Source organism: Somniosus microcephalus, chromosome 1 (genome assembly GCF_052327205.1).
Source record: "Somniosus microcephalus isolate GS21.2 chromosome 1, FLI_Smic_1.0, whole genome shotgun sequence".
Lineage (NCBI taxonomy): Eukaryota > Metazoa > Chordata > Chondrichthyes > Squaliformes > Somniosidae > Somniosus > Somniosus microcephalus.
The window spans coordinates 125,477,018-125,504,352 of record NC_140987.1 but is presented as its reverse complement, the minus strand read 5'-3'; the positions used below and the strand labels follow the sequence as shown (position 1 = coordinate 125,504,352).

At 45.5% G+C, this 27,335-nt stretch overlaps 1 protein-coding gene across 1 annotated transcript in view; it reads right to left on the bottom strand.

Annotated features, from left to right (window-relative positions):
• Window positions 1–27,335, bottom strand: part of LOC147124349 (kinesin-like protein KIF27) — a 216,472-nt gene that overhangs the window by 85,744 nt on the left and 103,393 nt on the right. The window contains exon 11 of the mRNA XM_085985335.1: window positions 12,662–12,859. Within this exon, the coding sequence (XP_085841461.1) occupies window positions 12,662–12,859 (198 nt within the window). The remainder of the gene's footprint in view (window positions 1–12,661; window positions 12,860–27,335) is intronic.

Here is a 27,335-nt window from a genome sequence, read left to right as displayed (position 1 = left end):
GTGAGCTCTCTTTTCCTGCAATGAGGGAGACAAGTGGAGGTTGAGTGAGAATGAAGGAGTAAGTGTGGAGAATCCATAGCATAGATGCTTAGAAGGAGACAAAGATGGAGTGAGGTGGCAAGAGCAAGGGCCCTCCCTGTGTGTGGTCAGTTGTTTTCATAGCATCACAGTGATAGGGAGTGTGAGGGCTGCATAGTCGAATAGTTAGGTGAATGTGACCATCGTGAGAAAGGGAATGGGTAAGGGTGCATGGATGTCAGTGTCAAATGGGATGTGGAGGAAGAGATTGCTAAAGCTGAGTGCTGGTGAGGAAAGGCAATGGGGATAAGATTGAGAGTGATGGGAAATTCATACTCACTTTTCCAGTGTGCAGCAGGTCATGAAATCTCTGCCTGCACTGAAGCCAGGTTCTGCGGGTTACTGACAACGAGTTGACCTCCTCTGCCACCTGGATCCACACAGCGTTGGTTTGCCGGGGGGCTTCTTCCTCCCTGATGAAGGGAAGAGCACCTCTATGAGCTCTTGCTCCCTCCACTAAAGCCTGCAGGGCAACGTCATCGAAGCGGGGTGCAGACCTAGGTTTCTGGCTGACCATTCTTCCTGCAGGTGCCTCTCACTGCAAAGGCCAAAAGGTTGGCAGTCTGCAGAAGAAGCAAGGTTTGTTGCAGACCTTAAATGCAGCAGCAATGATGACGTCATCGGAGGCGACTTTCAGACTGGAAAAACTCATTGGCCATGGGTTCCCACATGTTGGAACTCAATTGGCCAATTAAGTTAAAATCGCATCATTCTCCCACATCAATTTAGAATCGGGTGGCTAACACGAAATGCGGATTACACGACCCCAGCCTGCCCCAGTATCAAAATCCAGCCCATAGTCATAACGGCACAGAAGGAGGCCATTCGGCCCATTGAGTCTGTGCCGGCTCTCTGTTGCGCAATCCAGTCAGTCCCATTCCCCCGCTCTATCCCCGTAGCCCTGCAAGTTTATTTCCCTCAAGTGCCTATCCAGTCTCTCCTTGAAAACATTGAGTGTGTCTGCTTCCACCACTTCCGTCGGCAGCAAATTCCAGGTCATCGCCAGTCGCTGCGTAAAAAAGTTTCCCCTCACGTTCCCCCTGTATCTCTTGCCCAAAACCTTAAATCTGTGTCCCCTAGTCCTTGTACCATCAACTAGTGGGAACAGCCTTTCCCCGTCTAGCCTATCCAAACCCATCATAATCTTGTACACCTCTATCAAATCACCCCTCAACCTCCTTTGCTCTAATCAAAACAAATCCAGCTTCTCCAATCTGTCCTTGTAGCCAAGATCCCCCATCCCCAGAACCATTCTGGTAAATCTCCTCTCATGAGCCTTCACATCCTTCCTAAAGTGTGGTGACCAGAACTGGACGCAATACTCCAGTTGTGGCCTAACCAGAGCTTTATAAAGGTTCAGCATCCTCTGTAGTAAACACTGGATCAATGGAGTAGAAATTATGATCAGTGGTGTTCTTTTAAGATGCTTGATGTATCTGTACCAATTTGCTCTCTACATTAAATCAGTTAACAGAAGAGATTAAATTTTTGTACAGACATCTCAAGTGTTCCTACATAAACAGCACAGATCATATTTCCTATCTTAAAGTGTAAATCCTTGTACAATTTTTAAAAAGGTTGGCTTGCATTCTAATCTATATGTTAGGAGTACAACACCCTAGCATCTAAAATCGGGCACAGGGTGTCCATAACTAACAATAAAAAATTTAATTAATTACATAGAATGGAGCAGGTGATGTGTTACTGTTGCGAGATGTGGGAGCCGGTGAACCCCATTGAGGCTCACGGTGATTACGTCTGTGACAAGTGTCTGCTGCTACAGGAACTCCAGCTCCGTGTTGATGAGCTGGAGTCTGAGCTTCAGACACTGCAACACATCAGGGAGGGGGAGAAGTACCTGGACTCTGTGTATCAGGAGGTGGCCACACCTATGAAGTTAATTAATTCAGATGTAGCCCATGGTCAGGGACAGGACGGTGTGACTACGAGTGAGGCAGGTACGGGGATCCAGGAGGTAGAGCTGGAGGAGCCGCAGCCCTTGCTCTTGTCCAACAGGTTCGAGGCTCTTACTCCCTGTGGGGACAGGAGCAGGGACTGCAGGGAAGATGAGCAACCTGGCCACAGCACCGTGGAACAGGGGGCCATTCAAGAGGGGGGAGTAAATAGAAATGTTGTAGTGGTAGGGGATAGTATTATTAGGGGGATAGATAGAGTTCTCTGCAGCCGAGAGCGAGAGTCCCGAAGGCTGTGTTGCCTACCCGGTGCCAGGGTTAAGGACATCTCCTCTGGGCTGGAAAGAAACTTGCAGTGGGAGGGGGTGGATCCAGTTGTCGTGGTCCATGTTGGTACAAACGACGTAGATAGGACTAGGAAGCCGGTTCTGTTAAAGGAGTATGAGCAGCTAGGGGTCAAATTAAAAAACAGAACCTCAAGGGTAATAATCTCTGGATTATTACCTGAGCCACGAGCGAATTTGGCAAGGACAAATAAAATTAGAGAGTTAAATGCGTGGCTCAAAGACTGGTGTGGGAGAAATGGGTTTTGCTTCCTGGGACACTGGCACCAGTACTGGGGCAGGAGGGAGCTGTTCCATTGGGACGGGCTTCACTTGGCCAGTGCTGGGACTAGAGTCCTGGCGGATCGTATAACTAGGGCTGTAGAGAGGGTTTAAACTAACTAGTGGGGGGGGAGGTTCCTAGAGAGCAAATAATAAAAATGACAACAGTGAAGGTCATAGACTTAGGTAGCAGTGGGGAAATTAAAAACCAGAGCGTGTCAGGAAGGGGCAGAAGGTATGGAGTAAAAGGTAAAGTAATAAAAAGGGCAAAAGCAGGAACTAAGTGTCACAAAACATATTTGAAAGTTCTCTATCTGAATGCACGTAGCATTCGTAACAAAATGGACGACTTAATGGCACAAATAACTACATATGGGTATGATCTTGTGGCCATTACAGAAACATGGCTGCAGGGTGACAATGCCTGGGAATTAAACATACCAGGTTATTTAACGATCAGGAAGGACAGGCAGGAAGGAAGGGGAGGTGGGGTGGCTATGTTAATAAAGGAAGGAATCACTGTAATACAGAGAAATTATATTGGGTCAAAAGATCAGGATAATGAAACAGTTTGGGTGGAGGTAAGGAATAATAAGGGAAAAAAACCACAAGTGGGCGTAGTCTATAGGCCTCCGAACACTTGCAACTCTGTTGGACAGAGTATCAATCAGGAAATAGTTGAGGCTTTTAATAAGGGAACATCTATAATTATGGGGGATTTTAACTATCATATTAATTGGACAAATCAAATTGGGCAGGGCTGCCTTGAGGATGAGTTCACTGAGTGTATTAGGGATGGGTTTCTTGAGCAGTATGTAACTGAACCGACCAGGGGCAAGCAACCTTAGATCTGGTCCTGTGTAACGAGACAGGATTAATTAAAAATGTCCTAGTAAAGGATCCCCTTGGAATGAGTGACCATAACATGGTTGAATTCCATATTCAATTAGAGGGTGAGAAGGTTGGATCTCAAACAAGCGTGCTAAGCTTGAATAAAGGAGACTATGAAGGTATGAGAGTGGAATTGAGTAGAGTGGATTGGGAAAATAGATTAAAGGGTAAGACGATACATGATCAGTGGTGTACATTTAAGGAGTTATTTTACAACTTCCAGAAAATATATATTCCACTGAGAAGAAAAGGGTGTAAAAGAAAAGACAGCCACCCGTGGCTAAGTAAAGAAATTAAGGATAGTATTCGACTAAAAACAAGGGCATATAAGGTAGCCAAATCTAGTGGGAGGATAGAGGATTGGGAAAACTTTAAAAGACAGCAAAAAATAACAAAAAGATTGATTAAGAAAGGGAAGATAGATTATGAAAGTAAATTAGCAAAAAATATAAAAACAGATAGTAAGAGTTTTTATAGTTATATAAAAAGAAAAAGGGTGGCTAAAGTAAATGTTGGTCCCTTAGAGGATGAGGCCGGGAAATTAATGGTGGGAAATATGGAGATGGCAAAAACACTGAATGAATATTTTGTATCAGTCTTTACAGTAGAGGACACTAAGAATATCCCAACACTGGACAAACAGGGGGCTATGGGGGGGGAGGAGCTAAACACGATCAAAATCACTAAGGAAGTGGTACTCGGTAAAATAATGGGACTCAAGGCGGATAAATCACCTGGACCTGATGGCTTACATCCCAGGGTCTTGAGGGAAGTGGCGGTAGGGATTGTGGATGCATTGGTAATAATTTTCCAAAACTCCCTGGACTCGGCAAAGGTGCCGGCAGACTGGAAAACTGCTAATGTAACACCCTTATTTAAAAAGGGCAGTAGACAGAAGGCTGGAAACTATAGACTGGTTAGCCTAACATCTGTGGTAGGTAAAATTTTGGAGTCCATTATTAAGGAGACAGTAACAGGACATTTGGATAATCATAATTTAATAGGACAAAGTCAGCATGGTTTTATGAAGGGGAAGTCATGTTTGACAAATTTGCTGGAGTTCTTTGAGGAAGTAACATATAGGGTGGATAAAGGGGAACCAGTGGACGTAGTGTATTTAGACTTCCAAAAGGCATTTGACAAGGTGCCACACAAAAGATTATTGCTTAAGATAAAAAATCACGGGATTGGGGGTAATATTCTGGCATGGATAGAGGATTGGCTATCTAACAGAAGGCAGAGAGTTGGGATAAATGGTTCATTCTCAGACTGGCAATCAGTAACTAGTGGTGTTCCGCAGGGGTCAGTGCTGGGTCCCCAACTCTTTACAATCTATATTAACGATTTGGAGGAGGGGACCGAGTGTAACATATCAAAGTTTGCAGATGATACTAAGATGGGAGGGAAAGTAGTGAGTGAGGAGGACATAAAAAACCTGCAAGGGGACATAGACAGGCTAAGTAAGTGGGCAGAGATTTGGCAGATGGAATACAATACTGGAAAGTGTGAGGTTATGCACTTTGGCAGGAAAAATCGTAGAGCAAGTTATTATCTTAATGGCAAGAAACTGGAAAGTACTGAAGTACAAAGGGATCTGGGGGTCCTGGTGCACGAAACTCAAAAGGTTAGTATGCAGGTGCGGCAAGTGATTAAGAAGGCCAGTGGAATGTTGGCTTTCATTGCCAGGGGGATAGAATATAAAAATAGGGAGGTATTGCTTCAGTTGTACAAGGTATTGGTGAGACCGCACCTGGAATACTGCGTACAGTTTTGGTGTCCATACTTAAGAAAGGACATACTTGCTCTCGAGTCAGTACAAAGAAGGTTCACTCGGTTAATCCCGGGGATGAGGGGATGGACATATGAGGAGAGGTTGAGTAGATTGGGACTCTACTCATTGGAGTTCAGAAGAATGAGAGGCGATCTTATTGAAACATATAAGATTGTGAAGGGGTTGGATCGGGTGGATGCGGGAAAGATGTTCCCGATGATGGGTGAAACTAGAACTAGGGGGCATAGTCTTAGAATAAGGGGCTGCTCTTTCAAAACTGAGATGAGGAGGAACTACTTCACTCAGAGGGTGGTAGGTCCATGGAATATGCTGCCCCAAAAAGCTGTAGAAGCTACATCATTACATAAATTTAAAACAGAAATAGACAGTTTCCTAGAAGTAAAGGGAATTAAGGGTTACGGGGAGCGGGCAGGAATTTGGACATGAGTCTAGGTTCGGATCGGACATGGCTCTGTGGGTATCGGAGCGGGCCCAGGGGCCGTGTAGCCTGATCCTGCTCCTATTTCGTGTGTCTAATTCTGTTAGATTCAGGAGATGGTTCTGTGATAGTAGATTGGCGATTAGGATCAGATCAGCCATGATCTTATTGAATGGCGGAGCAGGCTCGAGGGGCCGATTGGCGTACTCCTGCTCCTATTTCTTATGTTCTTATGTTATGTTCATTGTATATTCTTTTATACTGTCGCTTTTAGTTGTCTTCAAACAGAGATTTATTCAATTCTACGCCAACATACCTACAGATCTCATTTTCTTGGTTGGGTAGTTAAATCCTTCTCCCATGTTAGTACTGGATTCTATAGTGGTCAAAACTGAAACAATTTAAATGATTTTCTTATTCCTTACCATAGATTGGTGTGGTTTAAGGAACAATGGTTTAGTAAGTAAATTGAAAAATGTTATTGGAAACAAAAACAAATTTTAGCTTCAGAAACTGATAAAAAATAAATTAATTTAGGTTCAGCTCCTGCTAATTTGTTACAATCTATTTAAGACACCATCCATGGAACAACTGACAGAATTCCCTGATATCAGACATACACCAAACCCATATACTTGTTAATGCCCTTGGAATAAGTGAGAGGCTCTTTTTTGGCCCTCCCATTTTCTCTCCTGCTGAAGGTGTTAACTAATGCTGGCGATTGGTTCCACAAATACATTCAGCCATCAACTGGAAGTGCTAATATTCTATTTTATCATGGGAACATCTCAAATAAGTTGGATTATAAACATCTTAGCATTTTCCTTCAGGGATCACTGGTTAGTGATTTGTCTTCTCCCTAGCCCAGGAAAGTCAATGCAAGTTGTAGTACCACTATTTCTGCCCAGGCTGGGATCACCTAACACAGTACATGTATTGATTTCTTTGTGGGTTCAATGACAAGACATTTATGAAAGAGAATGTCTTTTAATCTAAAGTCTGTTCAACTCTTTATACAGCTTTACTGGAGACACGATGCTAGTGATCCATCTCGAACGAAACTGAAACTAAACCAAACTGCTTGTCTCTGTCACATGACCTCTGCTGGTCAGGCATAAGTAATCAATCAGGCAACGATGCTGGTAAGACATGATAATCAAACAGGCAAATAACATCACTATTTGCTGATGTCATTACATCTCCTTTTCTTAAAACAAAAGTATTTTACTTTTAACTAACAACATGTTTTCTTTGTATTAATCTGCATTTTAACTGTAACACTTAATGAACTTACATTATCATTATCATGATCAAGGTTTTTTAACCTTGCTTTGTGTGTTCACATGAAATATGTAAATACACTAGAACTTGAAGAAAGAATAAGATAACATTACTTCCTTCTATAACAATAGTCCTTAAATTTGCTCAATGAGTCTCTCAGGAGGCTTCACGTGTCTTGAGGATTTTCTGATTGATTGTCCTTGAATCTGAGTTGTTGCCTCAGATGATTGGTTCTCAGCTGTGTGATCAGTTGTTCACCAGTATCAGTCTCTTGACCTGCTGTGGCTGGTCCCATGAGAAGATCCCGACGATTTCTTCTCAGAACAGCACCCTCATCTGTCTGAATGGTGTATGATCTTGGTTGAACTTCACTCAGGACAGTTCCCTTCTGAGTCCATGTGTTTGTTTTGTCTTTGAACCTTACTTGGTCACCAGTGTGGAGTTCAGGTAGGTTTTGTGTTCCTCTGTCATAGTAGTACTTTTGCTTTTCTTTCTGTTGCTCTTTGAACTTCCTCACTTTCTCCCCCTCTTTTGTTTTCAAGAGGTTCTCCGGGATGGGTAGGTTTGACCTTAGCCGACGTCCCATAAGGAGTTGGGCTGGTGACTTACCACACTCGAGCGGCGTTGTGCGGTATACAAGCATGCTTTGGTAGAAGTCAGTTCCACTGTCTTTTGCCTTGTACATCAGTCTTTTCACTGTCTGGACCGATTTTTCCACTAGTCCATTGGACTGTGGATAGTGAGGACTTGACGTTGTGTGGACAAAGTCCCATTCTTTGGCAAAGTGTCGGAAACTTGCATTGTTAAACTGGGGTCCGTTGTCTGTGAAGACCTCGCTTGCCACGCCATGTCTGGAGAATATGGCTTTCATACATCTTATCACAGCATCTGCAGTGGTGGTGTACAGTCTACAAACCTCTGGATACAGGGAGTAATAGTCTGTGACTACAAGATAGTCCTTCCCTTGACATACGAATAGGTCAGCGCCTACCTTCTGGTAAGGTCTGTCTGGCGCTGTGTGTGGCTTTAGTGGTTCTACCGGATTGCTTGCTCGATATTTCAGGCATATTGTGCAGTTTGACACCTCATTTGTCACATCTTGGTTGATTCGTGGCCAGTACATCACCTCTCGTGCTCTTTTCTTACACTTTTCGATTCCCAGATGTCCTCCATGGATCTTTTTTAACATCTCTTTTCTCAGACTCTTTGGGATAACTATTTTACTTCCTTTGTAGATGATGTCTTCGACCACTGATAGTTCTGCCCTGCAGTTCCAGTACTCTGCCATGTCAGGTGAGCAGTCTTGCTTCATGTTGGGCCATCCATCCAAGATGCTTTTCCTCAGTCGTCTCATTGTTTCATCTTTGTTTGTCTCATTCTTTATGAGCTCCATTTTTGCATCTGCTATGGGCAGTGCACTTGTGATCATGTCCACGTAGGCGTTCACTTTTTCATCCATTGTGGTGTTTGCAGGCTCACTTGGGTCAACAGCTCTGGACAACGTGTCTGCTGTATACATCAGCTTACCCGGTGTGTACGCAACATTCAGTGTATAGCGTTGCAGCCTGATCATCATTCTTTGTATTCTAAGCGGACAGCTATTTAGTGGCTTTTGGAACAATGCAATCAAGGGCTTATGGTCAGTCTCTACACTGATTGCTTGTCCTGCCACAAACTGGTGAAATCTTTCACAGGCGTATGTGATGCTGAGCAGCTCCTTTTCAATTTGAGCATATCGCGTCTCCACGTCTGTCATTGAGCGCGATGCATATGCAATAGGTTGCCAGTAGTCATATTTTTGCAGAAGAACGGCACCGAGCCCACTCTGTGATGCATCTGATGATATCTTGATGGGTCTCGCTGGGTCATAAAACCTCAGAACTGGTTCCTCTGTGAGCAGTTTCTTTAGATCGCTCCATGACTTCTCATGCTCATGATTCCATTCCCATTCTATGTTCTTTTCAGTTAGTCTTCTCAGTGGCGCCATCTTTTCTGAGAGGTTGGATATGAATTTCCCCATGTAGTTGATCATTCCATAAAACCTCTGCACGTCCTTTTTGCATTGTGGCTTTGGCATATTCTCAATGGCGGACACCTTTCTGGGATCTGGTCTGATGCCCTCACTGCTAAGGATATCTCCCACGAATGTCAGTTCTGTCACCACGAGCTGGCATTTCTCTCTATTCAGCTTCAGGTTTGTTTTCCTTGTTGCTTCCAGCACTTTTTTCAGTCTCTCGTCATGCTCAGTTCTCGTGGTTCCCCATACTATGATGTCATCCATTGATGTATCAACTCCCTCCAGGTGCTCATAGATCATATGAATTGTTTTGTGATACACTTCAGGAGCTGAGGCAATGCCAAATGGTAACCTTAGGAATCTGTATCTGCCAAATGGACTGTTGAACGTGCACAGTCTTGAACTTGCTTTGTCCAATTTCATCTGCCAAAATCCTGATGATGCATCTAACTTGCTGAAATACTTTGCATTTGCAAACTGTGCCATGATTTCTTCATGTGTAGGAAGCTTGAAATGCTCTCTCTTTATTGCTCTGTTTAGATCTCTTGGATCCAGGCAAATTCTGAGCTTTCCATTCTTTTTGTCCACTACGACGAGGGAACTCACCCACTCAGTTGGCTCATCTATCTTCCGAATCACGTTCAGGCTTTCCATCCTGTCCAACTCTGCCTTCAGTTGCTTTTGAAGAGCAAACGGAACTTTTCTGCATGGATGTATGACCGGTGTCATACTTTTATCTACTCTGATTGTGTGTTCTCCTGGAATGCAGCCTAGACCCTTAAATAGGTCTTTGTACTCTTTCATGAGTTCATCATAGACTGTCTCTCCTTCGCTTTCCACAACGAGGACTCTCTTTACCAGGTTCAGTCTTTCACAGGCTTTTAAACCTAGTATGGCTTGCACATCCTTTGGCACCGCGATTAATGCTAGCGTGTGCTCTCTGTCCTTGTGTGTTACTTTGACAATGCATCTTCCTTTCACTGGTATATCAGTACCTGAGTATCCTGTCACTTTCACTTTGATTCCATGTATCTTTGGTCTGGGTCTAATTTTCTTAAAATCAGTCTCTGATATCACATTAACTTGTGCTCCAGTATCCAATTTAAATGGAATATGTATGTCATTCACTTTTAGTGTCAACATCCAGTCTCTTCTTTTTTGTTTTCAGACACAACATCCACATTGAACTCCTCTATCTCGCTTTCATCTACTGTATGGACCTTGCTTTGTTGCGCTTGGTTCTTACAGCAACGGGCATAATGGTTGTTTTTGTTGCAACTAGTGCATGTTTTACCATATGCTGGACACTTTCCTGGTGTATGCTGTGTACCGCATCGACTACATGACTTTCGATTGTCCCTTTCATTTTCGTTCGCTGGCCACGCCTCTTTTTTCACATTGGCGCTCTTTTTGTTAAACGGTTTGTGTCCGTTCTTACTCACTGCATCCACGTTGCAGCTACTGTCACTGAACAGCTCCTTTGCCTGCAACTTCACGGTGGCACGGTGGCATAGTGGTTAGCACTGTTGCCTCACAGCGCCAGGGACCCGGGTTCAAATCTGGCCTCGGGTGACTGTCTGTGTGGAGTTTGCACATTCTCCCTGTGTCTGCGTGGGTTTCCTCCGGGTGCTCCGGTTTCCTCCCACAGTCCAAAGATGTGCAGGTTAGGTTGATTTGGCTATGATAAATTGACCCTTAGTGTTAGGGGGATTAAATACGTGGGGTTACGGGGATAGGGTGGGATATGCGGCTCGATGGGCCGAAATGGCCTCTATCTGCACTGTAGATTCTGTGATTCTGTGATTCACAGTCTCTGTAGCCCTACACAGTGCTATGGCTTTTCCCAGGTCTAGATCTTGCTCTCTTAGCAGTCTTTCCCTTAGACCATTATTCGGAATACCACACACCAGTCTGTCTTTTATCAGCGAGTCTGTCAGTCCCCCAAATTCACACGATTTGCTTCTGTTTCTCAGTTCAGTCACATACTGATCAATAGTATCACCCATTTTCTGTACACATGTGAAAAATCTGTGCCTCTCAAACGTCACATTACGTTTAGGTATGCAGTAGGCCTCAAACTGTTCCCTTATTTTATCTAGCTTCATTTTGTCTCCATCAGCAGCGAATGTGAAGACATTATACACCTCCAGCACTTCATTACCCACGACATGTAAGAACAGTGACGATTTCTTTTTATTACTTTTCTCGTCAGCTCCGATTGCCGCTAAATACAACTCTAAACGTTGTTTGAACCTCCTCCAATTTTCAGCCACATTACCTGTCAACTGAAGCGTCGCTGGTGGGTGTAAACCTTCCATTTTTTCACTTCGTTAGCTATTCTCCAATGGTAAGCAATGATGTTCTCTTTTGGCTTGCTAATTTGTGGAGAGCTGATTTAACTTCAGATTTTTCCTCTTCATCTCTTTCAATCACTTCTGACACCATGTATTGATTTCTTTGTGGGTTCAATGACGAGACATTTATGAAAGAGAATGGCCTAGAAATTCAGTGCCCTTAGCGCCGATTTTGCGGCGCTAGAGGGCCTAGCGCTGCAATTGGCGCCGGCGCCGAAATTGCCTGGGGCCCTTCCGCCGCGGTAGACCGGTAGCGCTGCGCCGGCACCGATGACGTCATCGGTGTGCGCAGCGTCCCGGTTGCCATGCCGACGGGCCCCAGCGCCGAAATTCAGTTGCGGCCGCCTCGCCCGTGGCAGCCGCAACTAAGACTCTGGCAACAGAGTCTTACATGACTTTGCGCCGGCGCATTAAAGGCCCCGCGGCGGCCGGCCGCTTTCCCGCCGGCCGCCTGGCCGCAGCTCCCTCCCCGGACTTCCCCCCCTCCCCCCCCGGAACAGAAGCAAGCCCGGCACTTGTCCGAGGTGCCGGGCTCATTTTTAAAAAGATTTTCGCGGGCCGCGGCCGGGTGCAGGCAGCTCCTCCTTAAGGGAAGGAGGAGGCCTGCACTTCCCGAACCTGCCGCACCGCAGCGGGCGCCGCAGCGCCGGAATAGCGCCGATATTCAGCGCGTAGCGCCAGTTTTCAGGCGCAAACAGCTCTCAGCAGCGCCGGCAGCCGTTTGGGCGCAGAACTATTGAATTTTTGGCCCGCCCAGCGCGACTTAGCTCCGGCACTAACTTCCGGCGCTAAAGCCGTCGCTGCGCCAAAACCCAATTTCTAGGCCAATGTCTTTTAATCTAAAGTCTGTTCAACTCTTTATACAGCTTTACTGGAGACACGATGCTAGTGATCCATCTAGAACGAAACTGAAACTAAACCAAACTGCTTGTCTCTGTCACATGACCTCTGCTGGTCAGGCATAAGTAATCAATCAGGCAACTATGCTGGTAAGACATGATAATCAAACAGGCAAATAACATCACTATTTGCTGATATCATTACAGTACACAGACCAACAGATCAAACCTGTATGGCTATGTGCTGACCATGCATCTAACCACTGAGCCATTAGCATCTGAGAGGGGCCTTTATAACTAAAAAGTATGAATAGACACGAGTTCAACACTAGATTAAGGAAACTACTGAAGGATACATTAACATACAGTAAATCTCTCATGATACATACATACACAAACTTAATTACATATTACTAACTTAAATGTTAGTTAAATTTTTTTAAATTGTTAATTTGATTGTGAAATGTTCTTACTTTGATTTGTTGCTGATCTCTTTGAATCTCATTTTCCAGTTTTCTTTTTTTCTCACTTTCTTCATGCAGTTTTTTCTGGAGCAGCTGTTGCTGTTGTTTCATGTTTTCCACATTCTGGCTCAACTGGGCCAATCGTTTCTCACTCTGCGCTGATAAAGAAAACAACTTCTTTGTTTCCTGCTGTTTCCTCTGCAAGGTCTAAGGGGAACAGGACCAGGTCTTCAATTTACTTTCGTTATTTTTTCCGCCATAGGCAGCAGTATATCTGTTACCGCCAAACTTACTTTGCAACTAGCAAACCTATTCAAACAAAAGCAAGCTGGTATCTTAACAACAGCTAATCACTTCACGATTGCATGCTGTAAAAAAAAAAATCAGCCTTTCAAACTATTGTTAACCTTACTTCCACTAGGATGTAGTCCTAGCAAGTAATATATGCCTGGTTCATGTAGGTGTACTTTACAATGGGGCAACGGAAATGGAGCTAAATGGAATTCCAGCTGATGATGCCATCCCACCAGTCACATCTTTTTGTTGAAGTTGGAAGAAGCACCTGTCCCATCGCGCTCCCCCCCCACCCCCCCGCCCCAACCCGGTCAAATGGGACAGAGACTCAGCATAACAGAGCCCAGCCAAAATCCACTCTGCAAAACCCAATAGCACCAAAATCCTTTTAAAAAAAGCACAGATTCCTGGTCCTGGGATTTTTCTTGCTTTCTCCCCATCTTCTTCCCTTGAAGGTCATGCAGGGGGTGCTCACAGAGTTTACCCGATTCTGTTCTGTAACAGTGTTAAAAAGTGTGGTTTTCCCATTCCCACTGTGGTAAAATGTTCAATCTCCATTTGGAACCTCCCCATAATGGCATGGCAAAGGTGAAGTTATAGATCTAGCAGAGGAGCATGAGGTAACAGCGATTTACTTGTACTTTCAATTTCATATACTGTATTCGCTGCTCACGATGCGGTCTCCTTTACATTGGGGAGACCAAATGCAGATTGGGTGATCGCTTTGCTGAACACCTCTATTCAGTCCGCAAGCGTGACCATGAGGCTTCCGGTCGCTGTCCTTGGGCTCCTACACTATTCCAATGAAGCTCAACAGAAGCTCGAGGAACAGCACCTCATAGAATCATAGAAACTTACAGCACAGAAGGAGGCTATTCAGCCCATCGTGCCTGTGCTGAATCTTTGAAAAAGCAGTCATCTTTTGATTATGCACTTTACAGCCTTCTGGACCCAACATCGAGTTCAACAATTTCAGATCATAACCACTGCTCCCATTTTTTGGACAGTAAATGCTGATAATGATTCTGCTGTTCATTTAATCACTCCAGCCTTCCACCTTATCACAGACTTTCCATATTGTTCTTTCCTCCACACCCCTTCTTTCCCTGGCTCTGTACTTGCTTAAAGATGTTGCATTTGTAACAATTTCTAGTTCTGACTAAAGGTCACTGAACTGAAACGTTGGCCCAGATATTCCGATCCCTACGGGTGGGTACGCGCTGTGTACCCACCCGTAGGGACATCGGAAATGCCGGTTTCAGGCATGCACAGCGCATGTGCTGAAAACCGGCATTTCTGATCTGTCAAGACAGACCCTCTGGCTGCCCTGGAGCAGGGCCTCTGCGGGCGGATAGTTCCGCTTTTTGGAGACCCTCCGCCCGCAGAAAACCCTTACAATTCTTACACCTGGTAAAAGCAGGCGTAAGGCCTGCTTTTACCAGGATAAGAGTTGAAAAAAGTAAAAAAAAAATGTTCACTGATTTTTCATTTAAAAATACTTTTAAAAAAAGGTAAGTTTATTTTTAGCCCCATAAAAAACTTTAATTATTTTTTTCAAAAAATTTATGTAATTTCAAGTCATTTTAAAAAGGTGATTTAAAAAAAATGTATTTAAAGTTTTACTATGTTTTTGGGGTGATCTCCATTTATATATTTGACAGGTCTTCCTGTCACGTGTATGAAGGGAGATTCCCTTCTTTGATTGGCTCCCCATGGCCCACGTGATCCCAGGGATGCTGCGAACTACATGCGCCTCTGGGATACGTGGGCCCTGCACATTTGGAGTTTGGAGAGGCCCAGGAGCGGAAGCGTGTGCGTCCCAGGAGCCCTCAGGTAAGGGCCTGGATTTTTCCAGATCGCAGGCCTCCGCCCGCTGGAAGCTTGCGATCGGTAAATACGGGCCGTTAACTCTGTTTCCCGCTCCACAGATGCTGCCTGGCCTGCTGAGAATTTCTAGTATTTTCTGGTTATATTTCAGATTTCCAGCATCCACAGTATTTTGTCTTTGTATGTGGACTGGAAGCTTTCTTGTCTTATTGTTGAATAAGTGAAAGAAGACACATGACCCACCAAGGTGACAGAATCAATGAATATGGATTACTGGGCTGTGATCTTCCCATATTTACAGTCCATGTCATAGGCTATTATAACAGGCCTTCGAAACAGGTGTTATGACGTCTGTCTCAACATATCTTGTTTACAAGAGTTATGGCTTTGCTTTGTCATACTCGTGGGTGAATGGTTAGAAACAGGCTTCTGAGGGGGAAGGTTGTCCAAGTACTTTCAAAGCCTCCTTTGATTAACAATTTTGTAGCCATAAGCTGCTTGGAACTGGGTATAAGTGTGGCATGTTTTTGTCGTCAACTACTTCTTGCTGTACCGCCACCAGATGACCTCTTGCTGTACCGCTATACAAGCGGAGATCAATAAAGGGACTCCATGGAAGTGGAGTCTCACGTAACACAGACATCATAGATGCCTGGTCCCAGCTACAACTGTTAATATCAAGAACAACGATTTCTGGAAGATGATTTAACAATACGGTTTCTTGACCAGGAGTCCACGACCCTAAGTCAACTGACGCAATCATTTAAATTACCTCATCAAAAACCATCGAGCGGGTGGGAAAACAGATGGCCCACATTCACCCATCAGCGGGCAACTCACTGAGCCAGACAATCAGTCTGCACACTTTGAGCCTGTGTCGGTACAGCAAAGCAGGTCATAGAACATAAGAACATAAGAAATAGGAGCAGGAGTAGGCCAATCGGCCCCTCGAGCCTGCTCCGCCATTCAATAAGATCATGGCTGATCTGATCCTAATCGCCAATCCACTGTCACAGAACCATCTCCTGAATCTAACAGAATTAGACACACGAAATAGGAGCAGGATCGGGCTACACGGCCCCTGGGCCCGCTCCGCTACCCACAGGGCCATGACCGATCCGAACCTAGACTCATGTCCAAATTCCTGCCCGCTCCCCGTAACCCTTAATTCCCTTTACTTCTAGGAAACTGTCTATTTCTGTTTTAAATTTATGTAATGATGTAGCTTCTACAGCTTTTTGGGGCAGCATATTCCATGGACCTACCACCCTCTGAGTGAACTAGTTCCTCCTCATCTCAGTTTTGAAAGAGCAGCCCCTTATTCTAAGACTATGCCCCCTAGTTCTAGTTTCACCCATCATCGGGAACATCTTCCCCGCATCCACCCGATCCAACCCCTTCACAATCTTATATGTTTCAATAAGATCGCCTCTCATTCTTCTGAACTCCAATGAGTAGAGTCCCAATCTACTCAACCTCTCCTCATATGTCCATCCCCTCATCCCCGGGATTAACCGAGTGAACCTTCTTTGTACTGACTCGAGAGCAAGTATGTCCTTTCTTAAGTATGGACACCAAAACTGTACGCAGTATTCCAGGTGCGGTCTCACCAATACCTTGTACAACTGAAGCAATACCTCCCTATTTTTATATTCTATCCCCCTGGCAATGAAAGCCAACATTCCACTGGCCTTCTTAATCACTTGCCGCACCTGCATACTAACCTTTTGAGTTTCGTGCACCAGGACCCCCAGATCCCTTTGTACTTCAGTACTTTCCAGTTTCTTGCCATTAAGATAATAACTTGCTCTACGATTTTTCCTGCCAAAGTGCATAACCTCACACTTTCCAGTATTGTATTCCATCTGCCAAATCTCTGCCCACTTACTTAGCCTGTCTATGTCCCCTTGCAGGTTTTTTATGTCCTCCTCACTCACTACTTTCCCTCCCATCTTAGTATCATCTGCAAACTTTGATATGTTACACTCGGTCCCCTCCTCCAAATCGTTAATATAGATTGTAAAGAGTTGGGGACCCAGCACTGACCCCTGCGGAACACCACTAGTTACTGATTGCCAGTCTGAGAATGAACCATTTATCCCAACTCTCTGCCTTCTGTTAGATAGCCAATCCTCTATCCATGCCAGAATATTACCCCCAATCCTGTGATTTTTTATCTTAAGCAATAATCTTTTGTGTGGGGTGCCTTTTGGAAGTCTAAATACACTACGTCCACTGGTTCCCCTTTATCCACCCTATACGTTACTTCCTCAAAGAACTCCAGCAAATTTGTCAAACATGACTTCCCCTTCATAAAACCATGCTGACTTTGTCCTATTAAATTATGATTATCCAAATGTCCTGTTACTGTCTCCTTAATAATGGACTCCAAAATTTTACCTACCACAGATGTTAGGCTAACCGGTCTATAGTTTCCAGCCTTCTGTCTACTGCCCTTTTTAAACAAGGGTGTTACATTAGAGAGGCAACGAGAGGGAAATTAAATATTACAGATGCAATAAGCAGTGTTTATCTGTCTCTGCCGCATGCCCCCACCCCTAGCCCACCAAGCCTCCCTCAAGGCTCATCCCTGCTCAAGCCCTGAGCCCACATCTTTCTCTCTCATATCTTCCCTCATGTATTTTTTGAGCTCATCTTGTCCATGAGACCTACCTCCTCCTCTCTTTACCTCATTCCCACTAAACTGCTAACCACCCAATTTCCCTCCCTAGCCCCCATGCTGGCTGACAATGTAAATAGTTCCCTCTCCTCCAGTACTGTCCCCCTCCCTTTCAAAATTGCTAATATCACCCCACTATGCAAAAAACCCACCTTCAACCCCTCAGTCCTTGCAAACTACCATCCATCTTCAACATCCCTTTCGTCTCCAAATTCTTTGAATGTGTTGTCGTCTCCGAAATCTATGCCTATCTTTCCTGCAACTCCATGTTTGAATCTCTCCAGTGGGAATGGTAGCATAGTGGTTATGTTACTGGACATGTAATCCAGAGGCCTCGGTTACATGACATGAGACATGAATTCAAATCCTACCGACAGCTGGTGAATTTAAATTCAGTTAATTAAATAAATCTGGAATAAAAAGCTAGTTTCAGCAATGGTGACCATGGTAAAAACCCCACCTGGTTCACTAATGTCCTTTAGGGAGGGAAATCTGCTGTCCTTACCCAGTCTGGCCTATATGTGACTCCAGATCCACAGCAATGTGGTTGACACTTAACTGCCCTCTGAAATGGCCTAGCAAGCCACTCAGTTGTATCAAACCGCTAAGACAAAGTATAATAAGAATAAAACCGGACGGACCACCCGGCACCGACCTAGGCATCGGATTCGGACATGACAAAGGCACCTGTCGACCATGCAAAGTCCTCCTCATTAACATCTGGAGACTTGTGCCAACATTGGGAGAGCTGTCCCACAGACTAGTCACTCAACAACCTGACATAGTCATATTCACAGAATCATACCTTTCAGCCAACGTCCCATACTCCTCCATCACCATCCATGGGTATGCCCTGTCCCAACAGTAGGACAGACCCACCAGAGGTGGCAGTACAGTTGTATACAGTCGGGAGTCCTGGGAGTCCTCAACATTGATTCTGGATCCAGTGAAGTCTCATGGCATCAGGTCAAACATGGGCAAGGAAACCTCCTGCTGATTACCTACTGCCTTCCCTCAGCTGATGAGTCACTACTCTTCCATGTTCAACACCTGTTGGAATTAGCACAGAGGGCAGCAAGGGCATAGAATGTACTCTGGGTGTGGGAATTCAATGTCCATCACCAAGCGTGACTCTGTAGCATCACTACTGACCGAGCTGGCCGAGTCCTGAAGGATATAGCTGCCAGACTGGGCTTGTGGCAGGTCATGAGAGAACCAGCATGAGGGAAAAACCTACTTGACCTTGTCCTCACCAATCTACATAGGATTACATAGGATATACGGCACAGAAACAGGCCATCCGGCCCAACCAGTCCACGTTGGTGTTTATGCTCCAATCGAGCCTCCTCCCAATCTATCAGCTTAACCCTCTATTCCCTTCTCCCTCATATGCTTGTCTAGCCTCCCCTTAAATGCATCTATACTTTTCGCTTCAACCACTCCCTGTGGTAGTGAGTTCAACATTCTCACCACTCTTTGGGTAAAGAAATTTCTTCTGAATTCCCTATTGGATTTCCTGGTGACTATCTTATATTGATGGCCTCTAATTATGCTCTTCCCCACAAGTATCTCTCTGTATCTACTCTATCAAAACCTTTCATAATTTTAAAGACCTCTATCAGGTCACCCCTCAGCCTTCTTTTTTCAAGTGAAGAGATCCAGCCTGTTCATCCTTCCCTGATATGTATACCCTCGCATTTCTGGTATCATCCTTGTAAATCTTCTCTGCACCCTCTCCAGTGCCTCTATATCCTTTTTAGAATATGGCGACCAGAACTGTATGCAGTACTCTAAGTGTGGTCGAACCAAGGTTCGATGCATGTTTAGCATAACTTCCCTACTTTTCAATTCTATATCTCTAGAAATAAACCCTAGTGCTTGGTTTGCTTTTTTATGGCCTTGCTAACCTGTGTCGCAACTTTTAGTGATTTGTGTTTTTGTACTCCGACATCCCTTTGTTCCTCTACCCCACCTAGACTCGTACCCTCCAAGTAATAAGTGACCTCCCTATTCTTCCTACCAAAATGTCATACCTCACATTTATCTGTGTTGAACTTCATTTGCCAATTATATGCCCATTCTGCAAGTTTATTAATGTCCTCCTGTAATTTGTTGCAGTCCTCCTCAGTATTGACTATCCCCCCCCCCCACAATTTGGTGTAATCTGCAAATTTAGAAATTGTGTTTTTGATTCCGAAGTCTAAATCGTTAATATAAATTGTGAACAGTGGTCCCAGCACTGATCCTTGTGGATCACCACTACCCAACTTCTGCAACTGTGAATAGCTATCTTTAACCCCTACTCTCTGCTTTCTGTCTTGAAGCCAGCCAGCTATCCATTCTGCTACTTGTCCCGACTCCACATTCTCTAACCTTGTTCATTAGTCTATTATGGGGTACCTTATCGAAGACCTTTTGAAAAATCGAGATAAATTACATCAACTGCATTACCATTGTCTACTCTCTCTGTTACCTCTTCAAAAAATTCAGTGAGGTTGGTCAAGCAAGACTTTCCCTTTTGAAATCCATGCTGACTATTCATTACTATGTTTTTGGTTTCTAGATGTTCTTCTATTTTCTCCTTTAGTAGGAATTCCATTATTTTTCCTACCATCAGTGTTAAGCTGACTGGTCTATAATTCCCTGGACATGTTCTATCCCCCTTCTTAAATATAGGTGCTACGTTTGCTATCCGCCAGTCCTCTGGTACTAGACCTTTTTCGAACAAATTATTAAATATGTCTAGTAATGCCTCTGCTATCTCTTCCCTAGATTCTTTTAAAATGTGTGGATGCAATCCAGGGTTTTATCCTCTTTGAGTTTGATTAGTTTATTTAATATATCCCCTCTTTTTATTTTAAATGCACTTATCTCATTACTAATCTCATCATCCAATGTTATGTCCACCTGTTCTATCTCCCTGGTAAATACTGAAGCAAAATAATTATTTAATATTTCTGCCATCTCTCTATCATTACCTGTGGTATTATCCTGTCTATCCCTTAATGGCCCTATTCCCATCCCAATCTTCCTTTTTTATTGATGTGCCTGTAAAATATTTTACTATTTTGTTTTATGTCCCTTGATAATTTAATTTCATAATTCCTCTTTGCCTTCCTAATTGTTTTTTTGACTTCTCTCCTAAACTCTTCATATTCTCCCTTATCATGCACTCCCCTGCTGTTTATGTGCTTAATGTATGCCTCTTTCCTTACCCTCAAATGTTCCCTTACTCTTTATTCATCCATGGAGTCTCATTAGCTTTTAGTTTGTTCTTTCCTTTTAGCAGAATATATTGTTCCTGCACTCTGTTGAACACCGTTTCAAATGTTTCCCATTGCTGTTCTACATCGTTGCTTGCCAATATTGTTGCCCATTTTAATTTCCCAAGTTCTATTCTTAGCCCCTCAAAATCAGCTTTTCTCCAATCCATTACCCTGGTTTTTGTCATACTTATGTCCTTCTCAATTATCATCTTAAAGCGTCTTATATTATGGTCACTATTGCCTAGATGCTCCCCTACTTTTACTTCTCTTATCTGTTCTGGTTCATTCCCCTTTACCTACCTCTTCTGTCCAATTAATTAATTACCTCCCCAAGTAGGGTAGCAGGGATAAACCAGGGAATTACAGGCCAGTGAGCCTAACATCTGTGGTAGGGAAATTATTGGAAAAAATTCTGAGGGACAAAATTAGTCTCCACTTGGAGAGGCAAGGATTAATCGGGGATAGTCAGCATGGCTTTGTCAAGGGTAAATCATGTCTGACAAATCTGATTGAATTTTTCGAGGGGGTGACTAGGGGGGTGGATGAGGGAAATGCTGTGGATGTGGTTTACATGGACTTCAGTAAAGCTTTTGACAAAGTCCCGCATAGGAGGCTGGTCAAGAAGGTAAGAGCCCATGGGATCCAGGGTGCCTTGGCGCGTTGGATCCTAAACTGGCTGAGTGGCAGGAGGCAGAGGGTGATGGTCGAAGGTTGTTTTTGTGACTGGAAGCCTGTGTCCAGTGGGGTACCTCAGGGATCGGTGCTGGGTCCCTTGTTGTTTGTGATCTACATAAATGATTTGGATGAGAATGTAAAAGGTATGATCAGTAAGTTCGCAGATGACACGAAAATTGGTGGGGTGGTAAATTGCGAGGAGGAAAGCCTCAGGCTACAGGACGATATAAACGGGTTGGTCAGATGGGCGGAAAAGTGGCAAATGGAATTTAACCCTGAAAAGTGCGAGGTGATGCATTTTGGACAGACAAATAAGGCAAGGGAATACACAATGAGTGGTAGGACCCTAGGAAGTACAGAGGGTCAGAGGGACCTTGGTGTACATGTACATAGATCCCTGAAGGCAGCGGAACAGGTAGATAAGGTGGTTAAAAAGGCATATGGGATACTTGCCTTCATTAGCCGAGGCATAGAATATAAGAGCAGGGAGGTTATGATGGAGCTGTACAAAACGCTGGTGAGGCCACAGCTGGAGTACTGTGTGCAGTTCTGGTCGCCTCACTATAGGAAGGATGTGATTGCTTTGGAGAGGGTGCAGAGAAGATTCACCAGGATGTTACCTGGGATGGAGCGCCTCAGCTATGAAGAGAGGCTGGACAGGTTGGGGTTGTTTTCCTTGGAGCAAAGAAGGCTGAGGGGGGACCTGATTGAGGTGTACAAAATGATGAGGGGCATAGATAGGGTAGATAAAGAGGAACTTTTCCCCTTAGTAGGGGGGTCAATAACAAGGGGGCATAGATTCAGGGTAAGGGGCAGGAGATTTAGAGGGGATTTGAGGAGGAACTTCTTCACCCAGAGGGTGGTTGGAATGTGGAACTCAATGCCTGAAAGGGTGGTAGAGGCAGGAACCCTCACAACATTCAAGAAGCATTTGGATGAGCACTTGAAATGCCATTGCATACAAGGCTATGGACCAAATGCTGGAAAATGGGATTAGACTGGACAGGGATGGATGGGCGGCGCAGACACGATGGGCCGAAGGGCCTCTTTCTGTGCTGTAAAACTCTATGGCCTAGAAATTGGGTTTTGGCTTAGCCAGGGCTTTAGCGCCAGAAGTTAGTGCCGGCGCTAAGTCCCCTGCGCGCGCCAAAAATTCAGTGGCGCCGCGCCCAAACGGCTGCCGGCGCTACTGAAGGGTCTTAGCGCCTGGAAAAGGGCGCTAACTGCCGTTTAGCGCCGCAATTCCGGCGCTGCGGCACCCGATGCGGTGCGGCAGGCTGGGGAAGTGCAGGCCTCCTCCTTCCGTTAAGGAGGAGCTGCCTGCACCCGGCCGCGGCCCACGCAAATCTGTTTAAAAATGAGCCCGGCACCTCAGACAAGTGCCGGGCTTGCATCTGTTCCGGGGGGGGGGGGGGGGGGGGGGGGGGGGAGAAGTCCGGGGAGGGAGCTGCGGGCAGGCGGCCGGCGGGGAAAGCGGCCGGCCGCCGCGGGGCCTTTAATGCGCCGGCGCAAACACATGTTGGACTCTGTTGCCAGAGTCTTAGTTGCGGCTGCCACGGGCGAGGCGGCCGCAACTGAATTTCGGCGCTGGGGCCCATCGGCATGGCAACCGGGACGCTGCGCACACCGATGACGTCATCGGTGCCGGCGCAGCGCTACCGGTGCAACGCCGCTTTAGGGCCCCAGGGAATTTTTCAACTGGCCATAACTCTGGCGCTAGTCCCTCTAGCGCCTCAAAAGCGGCACTAAGGCTAGTGAATTTCTAGGCCTATGACTCTAATATCAGGGTAGTTGAAATCCCCCATGATTATTATTCTGTTTTTTACTCATTTCCCTAATTTGTCTGCATATTCCTTCCTCCACCTCCCTTCCACTATTAGCTGGTCTATAGACTACACCTATTAGTGTGATTGATCCTTTATTGTCTTTTATCTCTATCCATATGGATTCTATTTCTGTCTTGCTGATAGCTGCGTCACTTTTTTCTACTGCCATTATGTTATCCCTAATAAGTACAGCTACTCCACCTCCCCCTTTTCCCTCTCTATCTTTTCTAAATATGTTATACCCTGCAATGTTTAATTCCCTGTCCTGGTTTTTCTTTAGCCATGTCTCAGTAAACATAGAAACATAGAAGATAGGAGCAGGAGTAGGCCATTCGGCCCCTCGAGCCTGCTCCGCCATTCAATATGATCATGGCTGATCATCCAAATTCAGTGCCCAGTCCCTGCTTTCTCCCCATAACCCTTGATCCGTTTAGCCTTAAGAAATATATCCAACTCCTTCTTGAATATATTTAATGAACTGGCCTCCACCGCCTTCTGTGGTAGAGAGTTCCACAGGTTCACCACTCTCTGGGTGAAGAAATTCCTCCTCATTTTTGTCCTAAATGGCCTACCCTTTATCCTTAGATGGTGTCCCCTGGTTCTGGACTCCCCGACCATCGGGAACATCCTTCCTGCATCTAGTCTGTCCAGTCCTGTCAGAATTTTATAAGTTTCAATGAGATCACCTCTCATTCTTCTAAACTCCAGCGAGTACAAGTCCAATCGACCCAATCTCTCCTCGTCATTCTTGCCATCCCAGGTATCAGCCTGGTGAATCTTCGCTGAACTCCTTCCATGGCAAGAACATCCTTCCTCAGATAAGGCGACCAAAACTGCACACAATACTCAAGATGTGGCCTCACCAAGGCCCTGTACAACTGCAGCAAGACATCCTTGTTCCTGTACTCAAACCCTCTCGCTACGAAGGCCAACATACCATTTGCCTTCTTAACCGCCTGCTGCACCTGCATGCTTACCTTCAGTGACTGGTGCACAAGGACACCCAGGTCTCGTTGCACTTCCCCTTCTCCCAATCTATTGCCATTTAGATAATAATCTGCCTTCCTGTTTTTGCCACCAAAGTGGATAACCTCACATTTATCCACGTTATATTGCATCTGCCATGTTTCTGCCCAATCACCCAACATGTCCAAATCATCCTGGAGTTTCTCGACATCCTCCTCACAGCACACACGCCCACCCAGCTTTGTGTCGTCTGCAAATCTGGAGATATTACATCTAGTTCCCTTGTCCAGATCATTTATATATATTGTGAATAGCTGGGGTCCAAGGACTGATCCCTGCGGTATCCCACTAGTCACTGCCTGCCATTCGGAAAAAGACCCGTTTATTCCAACTCTTTGCTTTCTGTCTGCCAACCAGTTCTCTATCCAAGTCAATACCTTGCCCCCAATCCCATGTGCCTTAACTTTACACGCTAATCTCTTATGCGGGACCTTATCGAAGGCCTTCTGAAAGTCCAGATACACCACATCCACTGGTTCTCCCTTATCTATTTTACCAGTTACATCCTCAAAAAATTCCAGTAGATTAGTCAAGCACGATTTACCTTTTGTAAATCCATGTTGACTTTGTCCGATCCTGTCAGTGTTTTCCAAGTGCTCTGCTATTACATCTTTTATAATGGACTCTAGCATTTTCCCCACTACCGATGTCAGGCTTACCGGTCTGTAATTCCCCGTTTTCTCTCTACCACCTTTTTGAATAGTGGGGTAACATTAGCTACCCTCCAATCCATGGGTACTGTTCCAGATTCCATCGAATGTTGGAAGATGATCAGCAATGCATCTACTATTTCTAGGGCCACTTCCTTAAGTACTCTAGGATGTAGATTATCAGGACCTAGGGATTTATCGGCCTTCAGTCCCATCAATTTCCCTAACACCATTTCCCTACAAATACTGATTTCTCTCAGTTCCACCCTTTCATCAGACCCTATGTTCCCCGGCATCTCTGGGAGGTTATTTGTGTCCTCCTTTGTGAAGACAGAACCAAAATATGTATTTAGTTGGTCTGCCATTTCTTTGTTCCTCATTATAAATTCCCCTGATTCAGACTGCAAGGGACCTACGCTTGACTTCACCAATCTTTTTCTCTTCACATATCTATAAAAGCTTTTACAGTCAGTTTTTCTGTTCCCTACTATGCCTCCAGCTCTCTGGTTTTATTATGGATACTGTGTGCATTGCTGTACAGATAGTTTAACTCATTTTTAATAGGATTTCCTCTCACTTTATGTTTAACCATCTTTTTAAGCTCCTGTTCAATAACTCTATTTATTCCAACTTTTGCAGATGCATCTGTCCATGACAGTATTGGTAGGAGTGACCACCACACAGTCCTTGTGGAGATGAAGTCCCGTCTTCACACTGAGGACACCCTCCATCACCTTGTGTGGCACTACCACTATGCTAAATGGGACAGATTTAGAACAGCTCAAAACTGGGCATCCATGATGCGCTGTGGGCCATCAGCAGCAGCAGAACTGTATTCCACCATAATATGTAACCTCATGGCCCGGCATATCCCTCACTCTACCATCACCATCTAACCAGGGGACGAACTCTGGTTCAATGAGGAGTGTAGAAGAACATGCCAACAGCAGCACCAGGCATACCTAAAAATGAAGTGCCAAACATGCATGCTAACCAGTGAAAGCAGCATGCTATAGACATGATGCGCTATCAATTACTCATAAAAGACTGAGAGTTAGAAGAGTAACCAAAGGCTTTTATTAACAACAGAATGGAGGTCTGCCTCGCGTGGTCGACCGGTCCATGATACTAAGGGCTGGGGAGCAGTCACCTTTATACTAGGACCTGTGGGAGGAGTCAGCCGAGGCATGTCCAGGCATGTACACAGTGGAATACAAACAGGACAAACAGGAATACAAACAGTGGTTTACCACATTCACCCCTTGTTTAAAATTGAGTCCGGCGGGGTGAAGTGTATTAAAAGTTAGTGTATTGGAGTCTCTCCGGAGGTCTTGTCTGCCGCTGTGATCTGCGTGGCGACGGCAGGGGTAGTGAAGTTTCCGGCGTCGAGTCCAGCGTAGGCTGTGGCACAGGCGTGTCGTCCTCGTAGATGTTGAGCGGGTCGCGGGGCCCAGGCCTGCCGTCTGCTGGGGCTGGATATCGGATCGTGGGGGGGGGTGGTAGTGGGTAGTGGGTTACTGCGGCCCCCGAGGGTGCAAGGTCTCTTATGGAGACTGTGTCCTCCCGCCCGTCCGGGTATGCGATGTAAGCATACTGGGGGTTGGCGTGGAGGAGGTCGACCCTCTCGACCAGGGGGTCCGTTTTATGGGTCCTCACGTGTCTTCTCAGTAGGACCGGCCCTGGGGACGTCAGCCATGGCGGTAGCGATGTCCCCGATGTGGACTTCCTTGGGAAGACAAACATTTTCTCATGAGGGGTGGCGTTAGTGGCAGTGCAGAGCAGTGACCGAATAGAGTGGAGCGCATCGGGGAGCACATCCTGCCAGCGGGAGGTTGGAAGGCCCCTAGACTTTAAGGCTAGCAGGACGGCCTTCCAAACTGTCGCATTTTCTCTTTCCACCTGTCCGTCCCCCCGGGGGTTGTAACTGGTGGTCCTGCTTGTGGCAATACCCCTAGTTAGCAGGTACTGACGGAGTTCGTCGCTCATAAACGATGAGCCCCGGTCGCTATGGATATAGCTGGGGAAGCCGAACAGGGTGAAGAGGTTGTTCAGACATTTAATGACCGTGGCACTGGTCATGTCCGGGCAGGGGAAGGCGAACGGGAAACGGGAGTACTCATCAATAATATTGAGGAAGTACACATTGCGGTCGGAGGAGGGGAGAGGCCCTTTAAAATCGACGCTCAGGCGCTCGAAGGGGCGAGTGGCTTTTATCAGGTGGGCCCTGTCTGGTCTATAAAAGTGCGGTTTGCACTCAGCGCAGACTTGGCAGTTCCTGGTCATGGTCCTGACCTCCTCAATAGAGTAAGGCAGGTTGCGGGCCTTGATGAAGTGGAAGAACCTGGTGACCCCCGGGTGGCAGAGGTCATTGTGGAGGGCCCGCAGTCTATCGATCTGCGCGCTGGCGCAGGTGCCACGCGATAGCGCATCCGGGGGTTC